Source organism: Anolis sagrei, chromosome 10 (genome assembly GCF_037176765.1).
Source record: "Anolis sagrei isolate rAnoSag1 chromosome 10, rAnoSag1.mat, whole genome shotgun sequence".
In the NCBI taxonomy this organism is placed as follows: domain Eukaryota; kingdom Metazoa; phylum Chordata; class Lepidosauria; order Squamata; family Dactyloidae; genus Anolis; species Anolis sagrei.
The window spans coordinates 18,843,940-18,858,014 of record NC_090030.1 but is presented as its reverse complement, the minus strand read 5'-3'; the positions used below and the strand labels follow the sequence as shown (position 1 = coordinate 18,858,014).

The window sequence follows — 14,075 nt, the reverse complement described above, 5'->3', positions numbered from 1 at the left end:
TAACTCACACCTGCAGTTATGACTATAGCTATGAAGGAACAGTCAGGAGAACCGACTGACAATAGTTGGCATTGTGTTAGTGGTATACACAGGCATGATGCCTGGATGTGTCTATTTGTGGTTGCTGAGGAAGTTCATATCTCCTTTCTCCAACTACAATAGGACTTTTCTCTCCATAGCTGTGTATTACATGGAGGACATTTAGGTGTTTGGTCAACCCATCCCATCTCCTCCATGTTTTTGAAAAATATTATTCCATTTCAGGGAAACCACTCAGGTTATGGCTCTATGAGAAATGGGCTCTGCCCACCTTGGTGTTGCCCATCTACAAAAGCAATAATAATAATAATAGTAATAATAATAATAATAATGTACTGTCGAAGGCTTTCATTGCCGGAATAACTGGGTTGTTGTAGGCTTTTTTCGGGCTATATGGTCATATTCTAGAGGCATTCTCTCCTGACGTTTCGCCTGCATCTATGGCAAGCATCCTCAGAGGTAGTGAGGTGAGGGTTACCTCTGAGGAGGCTTATTATTTATTTATTTACTTATTTATTTCTTTAGAGCTTTTATAACCTGGTATTCTCGACCTCCAAAGAGGGACTCAGGCCAGCTAACAACAGGAAATTCATACACAAATAAGCTAAAACATATTAATATCCAATATGTTAATACATTAAAATATATTAAAAATACAGATTAGATAATTACATAAAGCCAAGTCATCAAGGTAAATCACAAATTCATCACCATCCGTCAGTGTGGTCAGCAGTTATTATTATTATTAGCTTTATTTTTACCCCGCAAAATCTCTCGAAGGACTCGATGCGGCTTACAAAGGCCAAGGCCACCAACAACACAACACACAATACATAATACATGATCATCGATCATCATTCTGAGAATGCTATGTTCCAGAGCCAAGACTTTCTGAAAGTCAGGAGGGAAGGGGCAGATCTAATCTCCATCGGGAGAGAGTTCCAAAGCCAAGGGGCCACCACCGAGAAGGCCCTGTCCCTCGTCCCCACCAGATGAGATTGCGAAGGTGGTGGGACTGAGAACAGGGTCATAGATGCAGGCAAAACGTCAGGAGAGAATGCCTCTAGAACATGGCCATATAGCCCCCAAAAACTACAACAACCCAATAATAATAATAATAATAATAATAATAATAATAATAATAAATTTCACATTGGGTCAATTCAGTAGCTTACTAAGCGTGCTTTGGTTTGGTTCTCCAGAATGCCGTGTCATGAAAGCAAACCCTCCAACTACTCCAGGCAGCAAGTCATCTCCGACTCCGCAGAAGAGTTCTTCAAAGAGCCCGGCTCCTGTCCGCCGGAGCAAGTCTCCTGCTGATTCAGGTAACCATCTGGATGGTGAGTGACCGTTCGTTCCTCTCCAAGCCGCTAAATGTTGATTCCGCATGGATCTGGGTAATGAGGACACATTACAGCTCTTGGGCCCCATTTGCTCTGAGCTAAAAGCAGATTCATGCTTCCTGTAGATTTCATATTATGTCAGAAACAACATATGTTGAAAATCTATAGCACAAGCATTATTAATGGTAAAGAATGATGCAGATGGTACTTGAGCTGGTGATTTCCAGATTCCCTCGCAGTGACTTATAGAATGGGACTCCTAAGCAACTAATTCTGCTCCAATGATCAGGCGGGACAATAGTTTTCTTGGGTATGAAGCATCAAAAGGTGGACTCTCAAGGGTTTGTGTATAGTGCAGAGGCCAACAAAGGAAAATCCACAAGCATGACACTGTCCCGTCGTGTAACAATAGGTTTCAATAGAATTGCCTCCCTAACTCAAGAAACAGAATGGTGGCTCCTTTCATTCCAACTTGTTGACTCTTTTTTCATCACTGATGGTGAGACACCATCCTTCCTCACATCTAAAGGCAGCAGATTATATCATAGGAAGCAATATCTTAGGAAGTAATGAGTAGCTCCTTCCTACAAGCAAGCATGCCAATTCTCTCCATCTCTTGGCTAAGGAAACTCCACTTTAGCAAAAGGTAGGGGCAGTCTCAGACTTGCAAATCATACAACCTTCAGGCCTTTTGAAACTCTTTCTGGCATTTGGGGTGCCTTTGGGAAAACCTTGCTAGGAATCTCTAGGTCAGTGTTTCTCACACAAGGGGGCTTTCAGAAAAGTTGCCAAAGACCGTCACAAAACACATATTTCTGAAGGTCTTAGGAACCCTTTTGGCAAAGAAGGCTGGAGATCTCTCTGCCTTCCTTCTCTTCTTTTTTGGTGTTGGTGAACTACAACTCCCAACCCCTCCCCCACCAATATTCAGTGTTGACCATGTAGATAGTATGCCAAGTTTGGGGCAGATTCATTGTGGGCTGGTTTCAAAATGCTCTTTGATTGTAGGTGACCTATAAATCCCAGTAAATACAACTCCCAAATGTCAAGATCTATTTTACCCAAACTCCACTAGTCTTCACATCTGGGTATATTGAGCATTCTTGCCAAGTTTGGTCCAGATCAACCATTGTTTGCGTCCATAGTGCTCTCTGGGTGTAGGTAAACTACAACTCCAAAACTCAAGGTCAATGTCCACCAAACTCTTCCAGTATTTTCTCTTGGTTATGGGAGTTCTGTGGGCCAAGATTGGTTCAGTTCAATCATTGGTGGAGTTCAGAATACTCTTTGATTGTAGGTGAACTATAAATCCCAGCATCTACAACTCCCAAATGACAAAATCAATCTCCCCCCAACTCCACCAGTATTCAAATTTAGGCATATCAGTTATTTGTGCCAAATTTCATCCAGTGAATGAAAATACATCCTGCATATCAGATATTTCCATGACGATTCATAACCGTAGCAAAATTATAGTTATGCAGTAGCAACAAAAATAATGTTATGGTTGGGGCCATCACATGAGGATATGTATTAAGGTGTCGTGGCATTAGGAAGGTTGAGAAACACTCCTCTAGGTCCTCCAGTACCATCTGGTGGAAATTGACTATAGAATCATGCTGGAGAAACTAGCTATTCCTAGGAAAATATTGTTATTACTAGCCGTCCCCTGCCACGCATTGCTGTGGTCCACATGGGGTTTCTGTGCAGGAGGTTTGGCCCAACTCGATCGTTGGTGGGGTTTGGAATGCTCTGTGATTGTAGATGAACTATAAATCCCAGTAACTACAACTCCCAAATGTCAAGATTCTATTTAACCCAAAGTTCACATTTGGACATATTGAGTATTCTTGTAGAGTTTGGTCCAGATCCATCATTTTTTGAGTCCACAGTGATCTCTGCATGTAGGTGAACTACAACTCCAAAACCAAAGGACACTGCCCACCAAGCCCTTCCAGTATTTTCTGTTGATCATGGGAGAACTGTGTGCCAAGTTTGGTTCAATTCCATCATTGGTGGGGTTCAGAATGTTCTTTGATTGTAGGTGAACTATAAATCCCAGCAACTACAACTCCCAAATGACAAAATTAAATTTTTTTGAGTTAAGGACATACACTGGGTTGTTAGGTGTCTTGTGTCTACATTTGTCCTTCCCACTGTTTTTAATTGTGTGTTGTCTTATTGATAATGTTGTGTATTTTATTGTCTATGTTTTTTAATTGCTTGTATTGTTGTTGTTGTTATTATTGCTTGTATTGTTGTGTTTCGGCTCGGCCTCATGTAAGCCGCACCGAGTCCCTTGGGGAAATGGTAGCGGGGTACAAATAAAATGTTATTATTATTATTATTATTATTATTATTATTATTATTATTGTGTCCAAATTTGGTGTCAATTCGTCCAGTGGTTTTTGAGTTCTGTTAATCCCACAAACGAACATTACATTTTTATTTATATAGATTTGCAGATTTTCACTTTTTCAGAGATCCTGTGTGTATGTGTCTGCTAGTTGCATCTCAGCTTCTAGTTGGTCATTGCATGCTTCTTGGCCCAAAGCGTTCACAAATGATCAGCTGCAAAAGGAATTGTGTTCGCAAAAGGGGGGACACTCTCTTCCATAATAGAGATGCTTGCAGCTAGTAAAATATTTAAAAGGTTGCCTCTGAGTGATGTAATTATTCCTACTTCCCAATGCTATTTGAATCATAATGGCCTCATAATTCTTCTATTATTCCGCGCACCGATCGGAAGTCACACCCAGATAGGATCAAAGCTTGCCTTCTTCATTCTGCTACAGGAAAAGAAATATTAGCCATGGCAGCACATTTTAATTAGAGACATGCCTCATCCCAGGAAACATCCATGAGAAATGGGAGTCGGCGGAGAAATGTGTGTAAATGGATTACTGGAAGCGGAGTGTTTGAGATTGCGGTCCCTCCCACCCATCAAATTGGCAAATAGAAAGGAACCATATTCATGGTTATTCAAAGCAAAAGGGTTGTTTTCAATCCAGAAAACGGTTCTATCATTTTAAGACACAACCAAGGCATCTCAAAAATGTTGTAATGCACAACCTGTAAAGTAGGGATGGAAAAGTATGGCAAATAAATGGTTGGCAAGCCTGTTTCTTGAATGTCAAAAAACTCCGGTGAGAAGAAACCTGGATTGATAGGAATCTTGGTGAGGTGTGTCCAATGTGTCCTTTGCAATTTATTCTGATGTTCTAGGTCATCGGGACCTCTGGGGGGGAATCACTAGGGGGTGTCAGAGGGGTCTCCAAAGACCATCAGAAACCCAGTATTTTCTATTTATTTATTTATTATTTACAGTATTATATTCCACCCTTCTCACCCCGCAGGGGACTCAGGGCAGATTACAATGCACATATACATGGCCAATATTCAATGCCATAATCACACAACATATATAGACAGACACACAGAGGCTATTTAACATTCCAGCTTTTTCATGAGGGTATTCTGGCCACCAGGGGAGCTGTCATTTCACCATCCATTTGTGACACTGATGAAGTACTTCCTCAATCTTTGCATGCTTGCTGGAGATTTTTATGGTGCCGTACATTATCTTCCCCGCATAAGTGGTACCTAAATTTCCTACTTGACAGATGCAACTGTCTTTCGGGCTGCAAAGGTTGACAGCAAGCTACACAATTTGGTTGGAAGCTCACTCCGACCCGGGCTGGCTTCAAACTCATGGCCTTTTGGTCAGTAGTGATCTTAATGCAGCTGACTCCCAGCCAGCTGCCCCACAGTCCCGGTTGGTCATGAGGGTTCCATGTGGGAAATTTGACCCAATTCTATCATTGGTGGGGTTCAGAATGCTCTTTGATTGCAGGTGAACTATACATCCCAGCAATGACAACTCCCAAATGTCAAGGTCTATTTTCCCCAAACTTCACCAGTGTTCACATTTGGGCATATTGTGTATTTGTGCCAAGTTTGGTCCAGATCTATCATTGTTTGAGTCCACAGTGCCCTCTGGATGAACTACAACTCCCAAACTCAAGGTCAATACCCACTAAACCCTTCTAATACTTTCTGTTGAGAGTTCTGTGTGCCACGTTTGGTTTAATTCCATCATTGGTAGAGTTCAGAATGCTTTTTGATTGTAGGTGAAATGTAAATCCCAGCAACTACAACTCCCAAATGACAAAATAAATCCTCCCTCCCCCCAACCCCACCAGTATTCAAATGTGGGTGTATCGGGTATTTGTGCCAAATTTGGTCCAGTGAATGAGTAAACATCCTACATATCAGATATTTACATTGCAATCCAAACAGTAGCAAAATGATAGTTATGAAGCAGCAACAAAAATAATATTTTGACTGGGGTTTACCACGACATGAGAAACTGTATTAAGGGGTCACGGCATTAGGAAGCTTGAGAAACACTGGTCTAAAGCATCTCTCTGTTCTGAGAATCTAATAGAGTCTATTGTCCCAAAGCAGTCTGTTTCTACTAACCTCTAAAAATGGAGTCTGAGATCTTAGGGCAGTCCCAGATCTGATCACATGGTCTGCAGCCCCTTCCACAACATAGAGTTAAGGAAAACTGCATACCAATATACACATATACACAAGGGCGGCTCAACTCATTACGCAAAGTAAGCATTTGCAGTATAGTTGATTTTGCCCAGGGGCGCTCTTGAGGCACTCTTGGGGGAAAATAGACCTTGACATATGCGAGTTGTAGTTACTGGGATGTATAGTTCAACTACAATCAAAGAGCATTCTGAACTCCACCAATGATGGAATTGAACCAAATATGGCACACAGAACTCCCACGATGAACAGAAAATATATATCAGTGATTGGTTGGGGGGGGGGGGGGCAAAATACTGTTTGCTTACCATTGAAAATTACCTAGGGCCACCTTTGCATATACAATACAGTAAGCAATCTGAATTTTACACATAACAAATAACTAGTATAGGAGGCTTCGCGAAGGTTGCTATTTCCAACAGTTTCATGATGTTCTGGAGAATGTGAGAAAAGTGATATATACATACTGTAAATAATCTATATAAATAAAATTGTAATGCTCATTTGTGGGATTAACAGAACTCAAAAACCAATGGATGAATAGCTGCCAAATTTGTCCAGAAGAACCTACTAACCCAAGGAGTGACCATCACTCAAAAAATTTGATTTGTCATTTGGGAGTTGTAGTTACTGTAGATTTATAGTTTACTTACAATCAAAGAGCATTCTGAACTCCATCAAAACGTGGTACACAGGACTCCCATGACCAACAGAAAACACTAGCAGGGTTTGGTGGGCATTGACCTTGAGTTTGGGAGTTGTAGTTCACCTACATCCAGAGAGCACTTTGGAGTCAAACAATAATGGATCTGGACCAAACTTGGTATGAATATTCCATATGCTCAAATATGAACACAGACGGAGTTTGGGGGAAATAGACCGTGACATTTGGAAGTTGTAATTAGTGGGATTTATAGTTCACCTACAATCAAAGAGCATGCTGACCCCCACCAACGAAAGAATTGGGGCAAACTTCCCACACAGAACCCCCATAACCAACAGAAAATACTTAAGGCCATCCAGTCCAGCTCCCTTCACCCGGGCAAGAAAACATAATCAAAGCCCTCCTGACAAAGAGCCTTCCAGCCATAGATATAGATGTATGATTCACACACGGACAGATATATTATCATAGATTGGAAGGGAACCCCTAAAGAAGGGCAATGATATGTTGCATGTTCCTGAGTAGGCAAACCAGACAATCTCCACATCAACACTGACAAAAAACAACAAAAATACTGCTTACCCACAAGCATAAAGGTATTGCATATATTAGAAACCAACACTTTCTCATTACTTTATTTTCCAGATCACCAGACTGGGCCACAGCAACGCATGGCAGGGGATGGCTAGTAAATAAATAAATGTCTCAGGACACATGCACTATAGAATTAATGCAGTTTGGCCCCAATTGATTTGCCATGGCTCAGTGCTATGGACTTCTGGGATTCATAGCTTGTTGAAATGCCAGCACACTGTGGCAAAGAAGCTACAATTCCCAGGATTCTATAGCATTAACCCATGGCAGTTAAAGTGGTGTCAAACTGCATTAATTCTACAGCGTAGATGCGCCCCCAAGCTATTTTGTGCATGTTACTTCTTCACCATGGCTCTCCTTCAATTAGGCTTTATGGTCCTTTTCTCACTTTTCTGCTTCACGTTGCCCTTCTACCTGTGACCTGCTTAACTCCTCCATTCACACCTTTGGTGTCACAAATGTTCACCGTTCCCATTATAATGACCACATCGGTATGCACTCAGCAAGATGTAATTCCAGCACAATTTAAATGTGAAACCTTGGTATGGAAAATCGAAACGGGTCCATCGGGTTTGATTGTGTTCACACCCAAAGCCGAGATAGAAAAAAAGGGGGAAAGTGTGAGAGACCTATCCAAAGGGATCCCAGAAGAGGCAGAGAGGATATTCCTGGAGGGGATGTGCCATCGTTGGAAAGGTGTATTGGAGGTAATATTTGAAGTTTTTTTTTCTGCAAATCCTCAGTGCTGATGAAGGAACTCCTTAGAGATTTAGCTTCATTAAAAATAACTCATGTTGGCAGCAGGGGAAATATAGTGAATCTAACTATACCTTGTGGCTGTTGAGCAGTAATCTTGAAGGCTATGGATTATTTCTGGAATTTTCTTCTTGCTGTGAAAAACGTATTTCAAAACCATGCCATTTTCAAAAGCCATTCACTATTCTGGATGGGGGTTGTTGTGAATTTTTTGCTGGTTGCTTGAGGGCTCCAGTTGCTCGAGTTCTGGTTAACTGGGAGTCTGCTGTATTTGTGAACACCCTTTCAATTTCTCACCCTGCCACCTGACCCCACACTTCTTCTGTTGCAGACCATTGTGAAGGTCTCTTTGGGGTTGGCTTTGTGACCTCGATTGTCTGCCTGGAGCACGTTTTCTTTTCCATGGGCTTTGAGGAGGGAGCCATGTGGCTTTAAGAACAATTAACATCCCCCTGCCTTTGGTAAATACCAGAGGGGAAGCACATTGATTTTGAATTAAAATGTGACCTTCTCCTGCTAGTGTCTAGCAAGCTGGGCTCGATGGGGGAAGTCTGGCCCCGCCAACAAGAATCCGGATGGGGTCTCTTTTGCTCCTGGATTCTCTATTGAAGGGGCAGAGAAATGTGTGCCGAATATCAGCCATGCCTGAATACAGATTCTTTAGGCATCATCTTATGATGGATGAATGTGTCAAAGTAGAACAACATGCAAAGGGCAAAACCATATCACTGTTTAATGCTCCGAACTGAAAACTACGCAACCAATGTGTGAGGCAAAGGGTATCATGCTCCACATCCATTTGCAGTGACCGAAAAGTACATGAAACTGCATTGAGTCGCCTGTTAAGGGCTGAAAAATGCGGTATAGAAATAAAGCAAATAAATAAATAAATAAATGAAACAAATGAGCATACTGGTATTCCAATTGCTATTTGGGAGGGTCGTGAGAGGTGTCAGAGGGGTTGCCATAGACCATCAGAAAACACAGTATTTTCTGTTGGTCATGTGGGTTCTGTGTGGGAAGTTTGGCCCAATTCTGTCGTTGGTGGGGTTCAGAATGCTGTTTGATTGTAGGTGAACTATAAATCCCTGCAACTACTACTCCCAAATGTCAAGGTCTGTTTCCCCCAAACTCCCACAGTGTTCACATTTGGGCATATTGAGTATCTGTGCCAAGTTTGGTTTGAGTCCACAGTGCTTTCTAGATGTAGGTGAAGTACAACTCCAAAACTCAAGGTCAATGCCCACCAAACCCTCCCAGTAGTTTCTATTGGCCATGGGAGTTCTGTGTACCAAGTTTGGTTCAATTCAATTGTGCGTGGGGTTCAGAATGCTCTTTGATTGTAAGTGAACTATAAATCCCAGCAACTACAAAATCAATCTCCCCCAAACCCCATCAGTATTCAAATTTAGGCATATCAGTTATTTGTGCCAAATTTGATCCAGTGAATGAAAATCCATCCTGCATATCAGATATTTCCATGACGATTCATAACAGTAGCAAAATTATAGCTATGCAGTAGCAACGAAAATAATGTTATGGTTGGGGGTCACCACAACATGAGGAACTGTATTAAGGAGCCGCGGCATTAGGAAGATTGAGAACCACTGATTTATGGGGTTTATCAATGGGAAAGCTTGGATGAAAATAAGATTGGGTATATAAACACTTTTCTAACTTGATGCTGGTCTTCTCTCATTGCTGGTCTCTCTCTCTTTTGGAATAGCAAATGGCACCTCCAGCAGCCAGCTGTCGACACCCAAATCGAAGCAGTCCCCCATCTCCACACCTACCAGCCCAGGGAGCCTCCGTAAGCACAAGGTATTACGTTTCTTATACCTTACTAAATCTTCTACCTGTTCACTGCATTACTGGGGATGCCTGGTTGTTACTAGGCCTGGTTAACAACACAAACATTTGTTTCTAAAATCGATTTGTATTTGGGGGGTTTTTGCGTTTCGATATTTAAAATAATTACAAAACTTTCCTTTAAAAAAGTTCAGTATTTACGAAATTTCGTTAATATTAACGAATCGATTCGTTAAGATGGCGGACCCCCCGCGCATGCGCAAATCACCTCTGAAACTTCGTTATGAAGACGGGGGTCGATTCGTTAAGGTGGCAACGAATCGATTCGTTAAAAAAGAAATATTTATCAGAAATATTTAAAAATGGAAAATTAACAATGCTTGCCCTGTTGTGGAGCAAACACAGCCACAGGACAGGGACAAACTCACACACACAGGCACACAAGGGTCTTTTCTTTTTTTTAGAATATTTTTTGAAGAATAAAAGAAAGATATTTTTCAGAAATATTTAAAAATGGAAAATTAACAATGCTTGCCCTGTTGTGGAGCGAACACAGCCACAGGACAGGGACAAACTTACACACACAGGTACACAAGGGTCTTTTCTTTTTTTAGAATATTTTTTGAATTTTTTTAAGAATAAAAGAAAGATATTTTTCAGAAATATTTAAAAATGCTTGCCCTGTTGTGGAGCGAACGGCAAAGCCTCCCCGCTGCTCCCAGCCCAGGGAATGAATGAATGAATGCAAGCAATGAATGAATGCAAGCAAAGCCAAGCCTCCCTCCCGAACCTCCCGTCTCCTCGCCTTCCCCAGCAATGAGCAATGCGGCCATGCGGAGCCGCTTTTAAAGGGCAGCCCGCCCAATCACAATCAGCCACGGTGCTTGGGAGCGCAGGATTGGCTCCCAGCGCACCCAGCATCCTCCATCCCTAAAACGGCATTTCCGAAACGGGCGGAAGCCCGTAAAAAAGATGGAGGATGCCGTTTCGATATTTAAAAACACTTCCGGGTTTGAAAATATGTTTTGTAATAGTTTTGTAATTTCTAAAAATAACGAATATTTAACGAATTACAAAATTAACGAACGAAACCGCCCAGGCCTAGTTGTTACCTATAGCGCTGCCACCATCAATGGCAAAATGGTGGTACTGCAGCTCTCAGCTAGAGGGTCAAGTGAAAGATGGGGATGATGGGTTTCCATTTCTACCAAAGCACATCATATTGTACACTCTAGGCTCTTCAAATACTGCAGCACTGCTGGTCAAAGCTGACCTCCAGTTAGAGTGATCAAGGGCCAGGACTTTTCAGTCTGAGGAAGGGCTTTGGCCTATTCCCTGCTGCAATTCCTTTTGCTTCTAGATCAGGTATGGGGAGACTTCAGCCCTCCAGGTGTTTTGGACCTGGTCTCAGGCCCTTCCTTTCCCCCCTCAGCTGGTTGCCAGGAGTTGTGCGAGTTGAAATCCAAAACACCTGGAAGGCCGAAGTTTCCCCATACCTGTTCTAGATCTTTGGCATATACTAGCCAAGCGGGACCATTTGTGCTTCCCTTGCAGTCCTGGGAGACGTAGTTTAGGGAGACACCAGCACTCTTTAGCAGAGAAGGCTGAAGACTGTGTAGACGACAACTCCCATGAAACCATTGCGTTGAACCACTTACTTACTTAGGCGATCCCTCGTAGCCTGCGGATGTTGGTCCTCCAAGTGTTGTGTCTTGGCAGTTGGTCCATATGTGGCTGTGGAGCCGTTTTTGATCCGCATGTTCTCCCGCAGTGAGGAGGTGGAAGGCAGTCCCGGTCAGGGTTGACTTGACGTGCCTTCCTCTTGGCACGTTTCTCCCTTTCACCCTCCATTCGTGCCTCTTCAAATTCTGCAGCACTGCTGGTCACAGCTGACCTCCAGTTAGAATGCGCAAGGGCCAGGTCTTCCCATTTCGGTGTCTATGCCACAGTTTTTTAAGGTTGATTTTTTTTGCTATTTATTTATTTAGTATATTTATATACCGCCCCTCTCAGCCCAGAGGCGACTTGGAGCGGTTCACAAATTGGCAACTATTCAATACCTCAACAATTATAACAAGTAAAAACAATTAGGAAATTCTGTTAAAAACAATAGCATATTGTTTTTAACAGAATAGCAATGAAATATAAAAACTGAAAAAGCCTTAAAATATTACCGTGAGCATCTCCATGTCAAATCACTATTCCATTGCATTATCAAGTAATTACATAATTCCATTTAGCTATGCCTTATTTGGGAAGGCCTGCTCAAAAAGCCAGGTTTTCATCTCTCTTTTTTTTTTTTGAGAAGTCAGGAGGGAGGGAGCCAATCTTATATCTCTAGGCAGGGTGTTCCACAGTTGAGGGGCCACCGCTGAGAAGGCCCTTTCTCTCGTCCCCACCAATGCATCTGCAAAGATGGTGGGAGCGAGAGCAGAGCCTCCCCAGAAGATCTTAACATCCTAGGTGGTTCATAAGGAGAGATACATTCAAATAGATAAGTTGGACCAAAAGTTGGATTTCAAGCCCATCTTGAAATCTCTTATCCTGTCCACCAACATTAAGTTTCCTGTTCTTGAGTTGGGAGTATAGTAACTGCTTTGGGAGACAGTGATCGGGCATTTAGACAACATGGCCAGTCCAGCAGAGTTGATGGCGTAGGAGCATCACTTCAATGCTGGTGGTTTTGCTTCTTCCAGCATGTTGACATTTCTCCGCCTGTCTTCCCAAGAGATTTGTAGGATTTTTCGGAAGCATTGCTGATGGAATTGTTCCAGGAGTTGAGTGTGACGTCTGCAGACAGTCCACGTTTGAGCCATAACCATTAAAGTTGTGTCAAACTGCACTGATCGTATGAGGATATCATAATATGGGACCATTTTCACAACTTGCAGCATATGAATCTCTCTTGAATCCGACAGCGGAGGGGTTGAGATGGCATATGAATGAAACACTGAAGAAAAACAGTGGGAGAATAGTTAGAAAGTCAAGCCTTCCTTTTTGGGTTTGCCAGTGAATGGAGCAACAGCATGGTATCCCAGTGCAGCATTATTATCATGATGATGATTATTATTGTTGCTACACTTTCCTCAAAGCCACCTGTCAAATGAAGCACTGGGATCCTTGGACTAAAATGACTAATGCGGAAACATCTTAAAGGCTCAAAATAGGACCATTGATTTCCATCCTTGTTAGCGGCAGTCTCTACTCAAAGGAGATCTTTGCTCCCGAACCAACACTTTGGTTATTGATCCATTCAGAAAGCTATAAAAGTTCCCCAGGATTTGACTTCTTTGTATCTCATTGAGATGATATAAAAAGTTTCCTACAGACAGCCAACTGGTGCAGAAACACAATTAGGGTTTTGAAAGGCGTTGCATTTTGTGTTGCCATGAATTCAAGCGCCTGCTGTTTATTTGAGAGTCAGTTTACACAACACTTTTGTTCCAGTCAATGCAAACATTGGTGGATGCGCCACATAAAGAAATATAGTGTGTGAACCACTCATCAGGTTAGGATGTATGACCAGAATGAAGTTGATGGAATATTTCCAATGGGTGGTTGTGAGTTTTCTGGGTTGTACGGCCATGATCTTGCAAAGGCATTTGACACAGTGAATCGTAGTGCTCTCTGGACCATTCTCCAAAAAATTGGGTGCCCTATCAAATTTGTGAACATCCTGCGGTTCCTCCATGACATGATGGCAACAGTCTTGGACTTCAGTGGCTCCCAAAGTGACCCATTTAAGGTGGAATCAGGTGTTAAACAGGGATGTGTTATTGCCCCAACCTTATTTTCCATCTTCATCACTATGATACTTCATCTTGTTGATGGCAAGCTTCCCACCGGAGTGTAAATCATCTATTGGACAGATGGCAAGCTATTTAACTTCAGCAGACTGAAAGCCAAAACCAAGGTTACAACAACATGTTATAGAACTCCAATATGCTGATGACAATGTCATCTGTGCACATTCAGAAGAAGACCTACAAGCTACACTAAACACCTTTGCAGAAGCATACGAGAAGCTCAGCCTGTCATTGAACATTGAGAAAACCAAAGTACTCTTCCAGCAGTCACCAGCCAATCCCTCTCCAATGCCAGAAATACAACTTAATGTTGACCATTTCCACTACCTTGACAGCCACCTCTCCACAAAAGTCAACATTGTCACTGAAATACAACACCACCTGAGCTCTGCGAGTGCAGCATTTTTCCGAATGAAGCAGAGAGTGTTTGAGGACCGGGACATCCATAGGGATACCAAGGTGCTTGTTTGTAAAGCTATTGTCCTGCCAACCCTGCTATATGCC

The 14,075-nt window shown here is 42.3% G+C and overlaps 1 protein-coding gene across 6 annotated transcripts in view; it reads left to right on the top strand.

Annotated features, from left to right (window-relative positions):
• DCX (doublecortin) overlaps positions 1-14,075 on the top strand; it is a 116,888-nt gene that overhangs the window by 88,258 nt on the left and 14,555 nt on the right. For 4 of the 6 annotated variants that reach the window (XM_060756193.2, XM_067471580.1, XM_067471578.1 and 1 more), the window contains exons 5-6: positions 1,242-1,379; positions 9,683-9,777. In XM_060756193.2, coding sequence (XP_060612176.1) covers positions 1,242-1,379; positions 9,683-9,777 — 233 coding nt within the window. The remainder of the gene's footprint in view (positions 1-1,241; positions 1,380-9,682; positions 9,778-14,075) is intronic. The other 2 variants (XM_060756196.2, XM_067471581.1) reach the window with 1 other exon arrangement.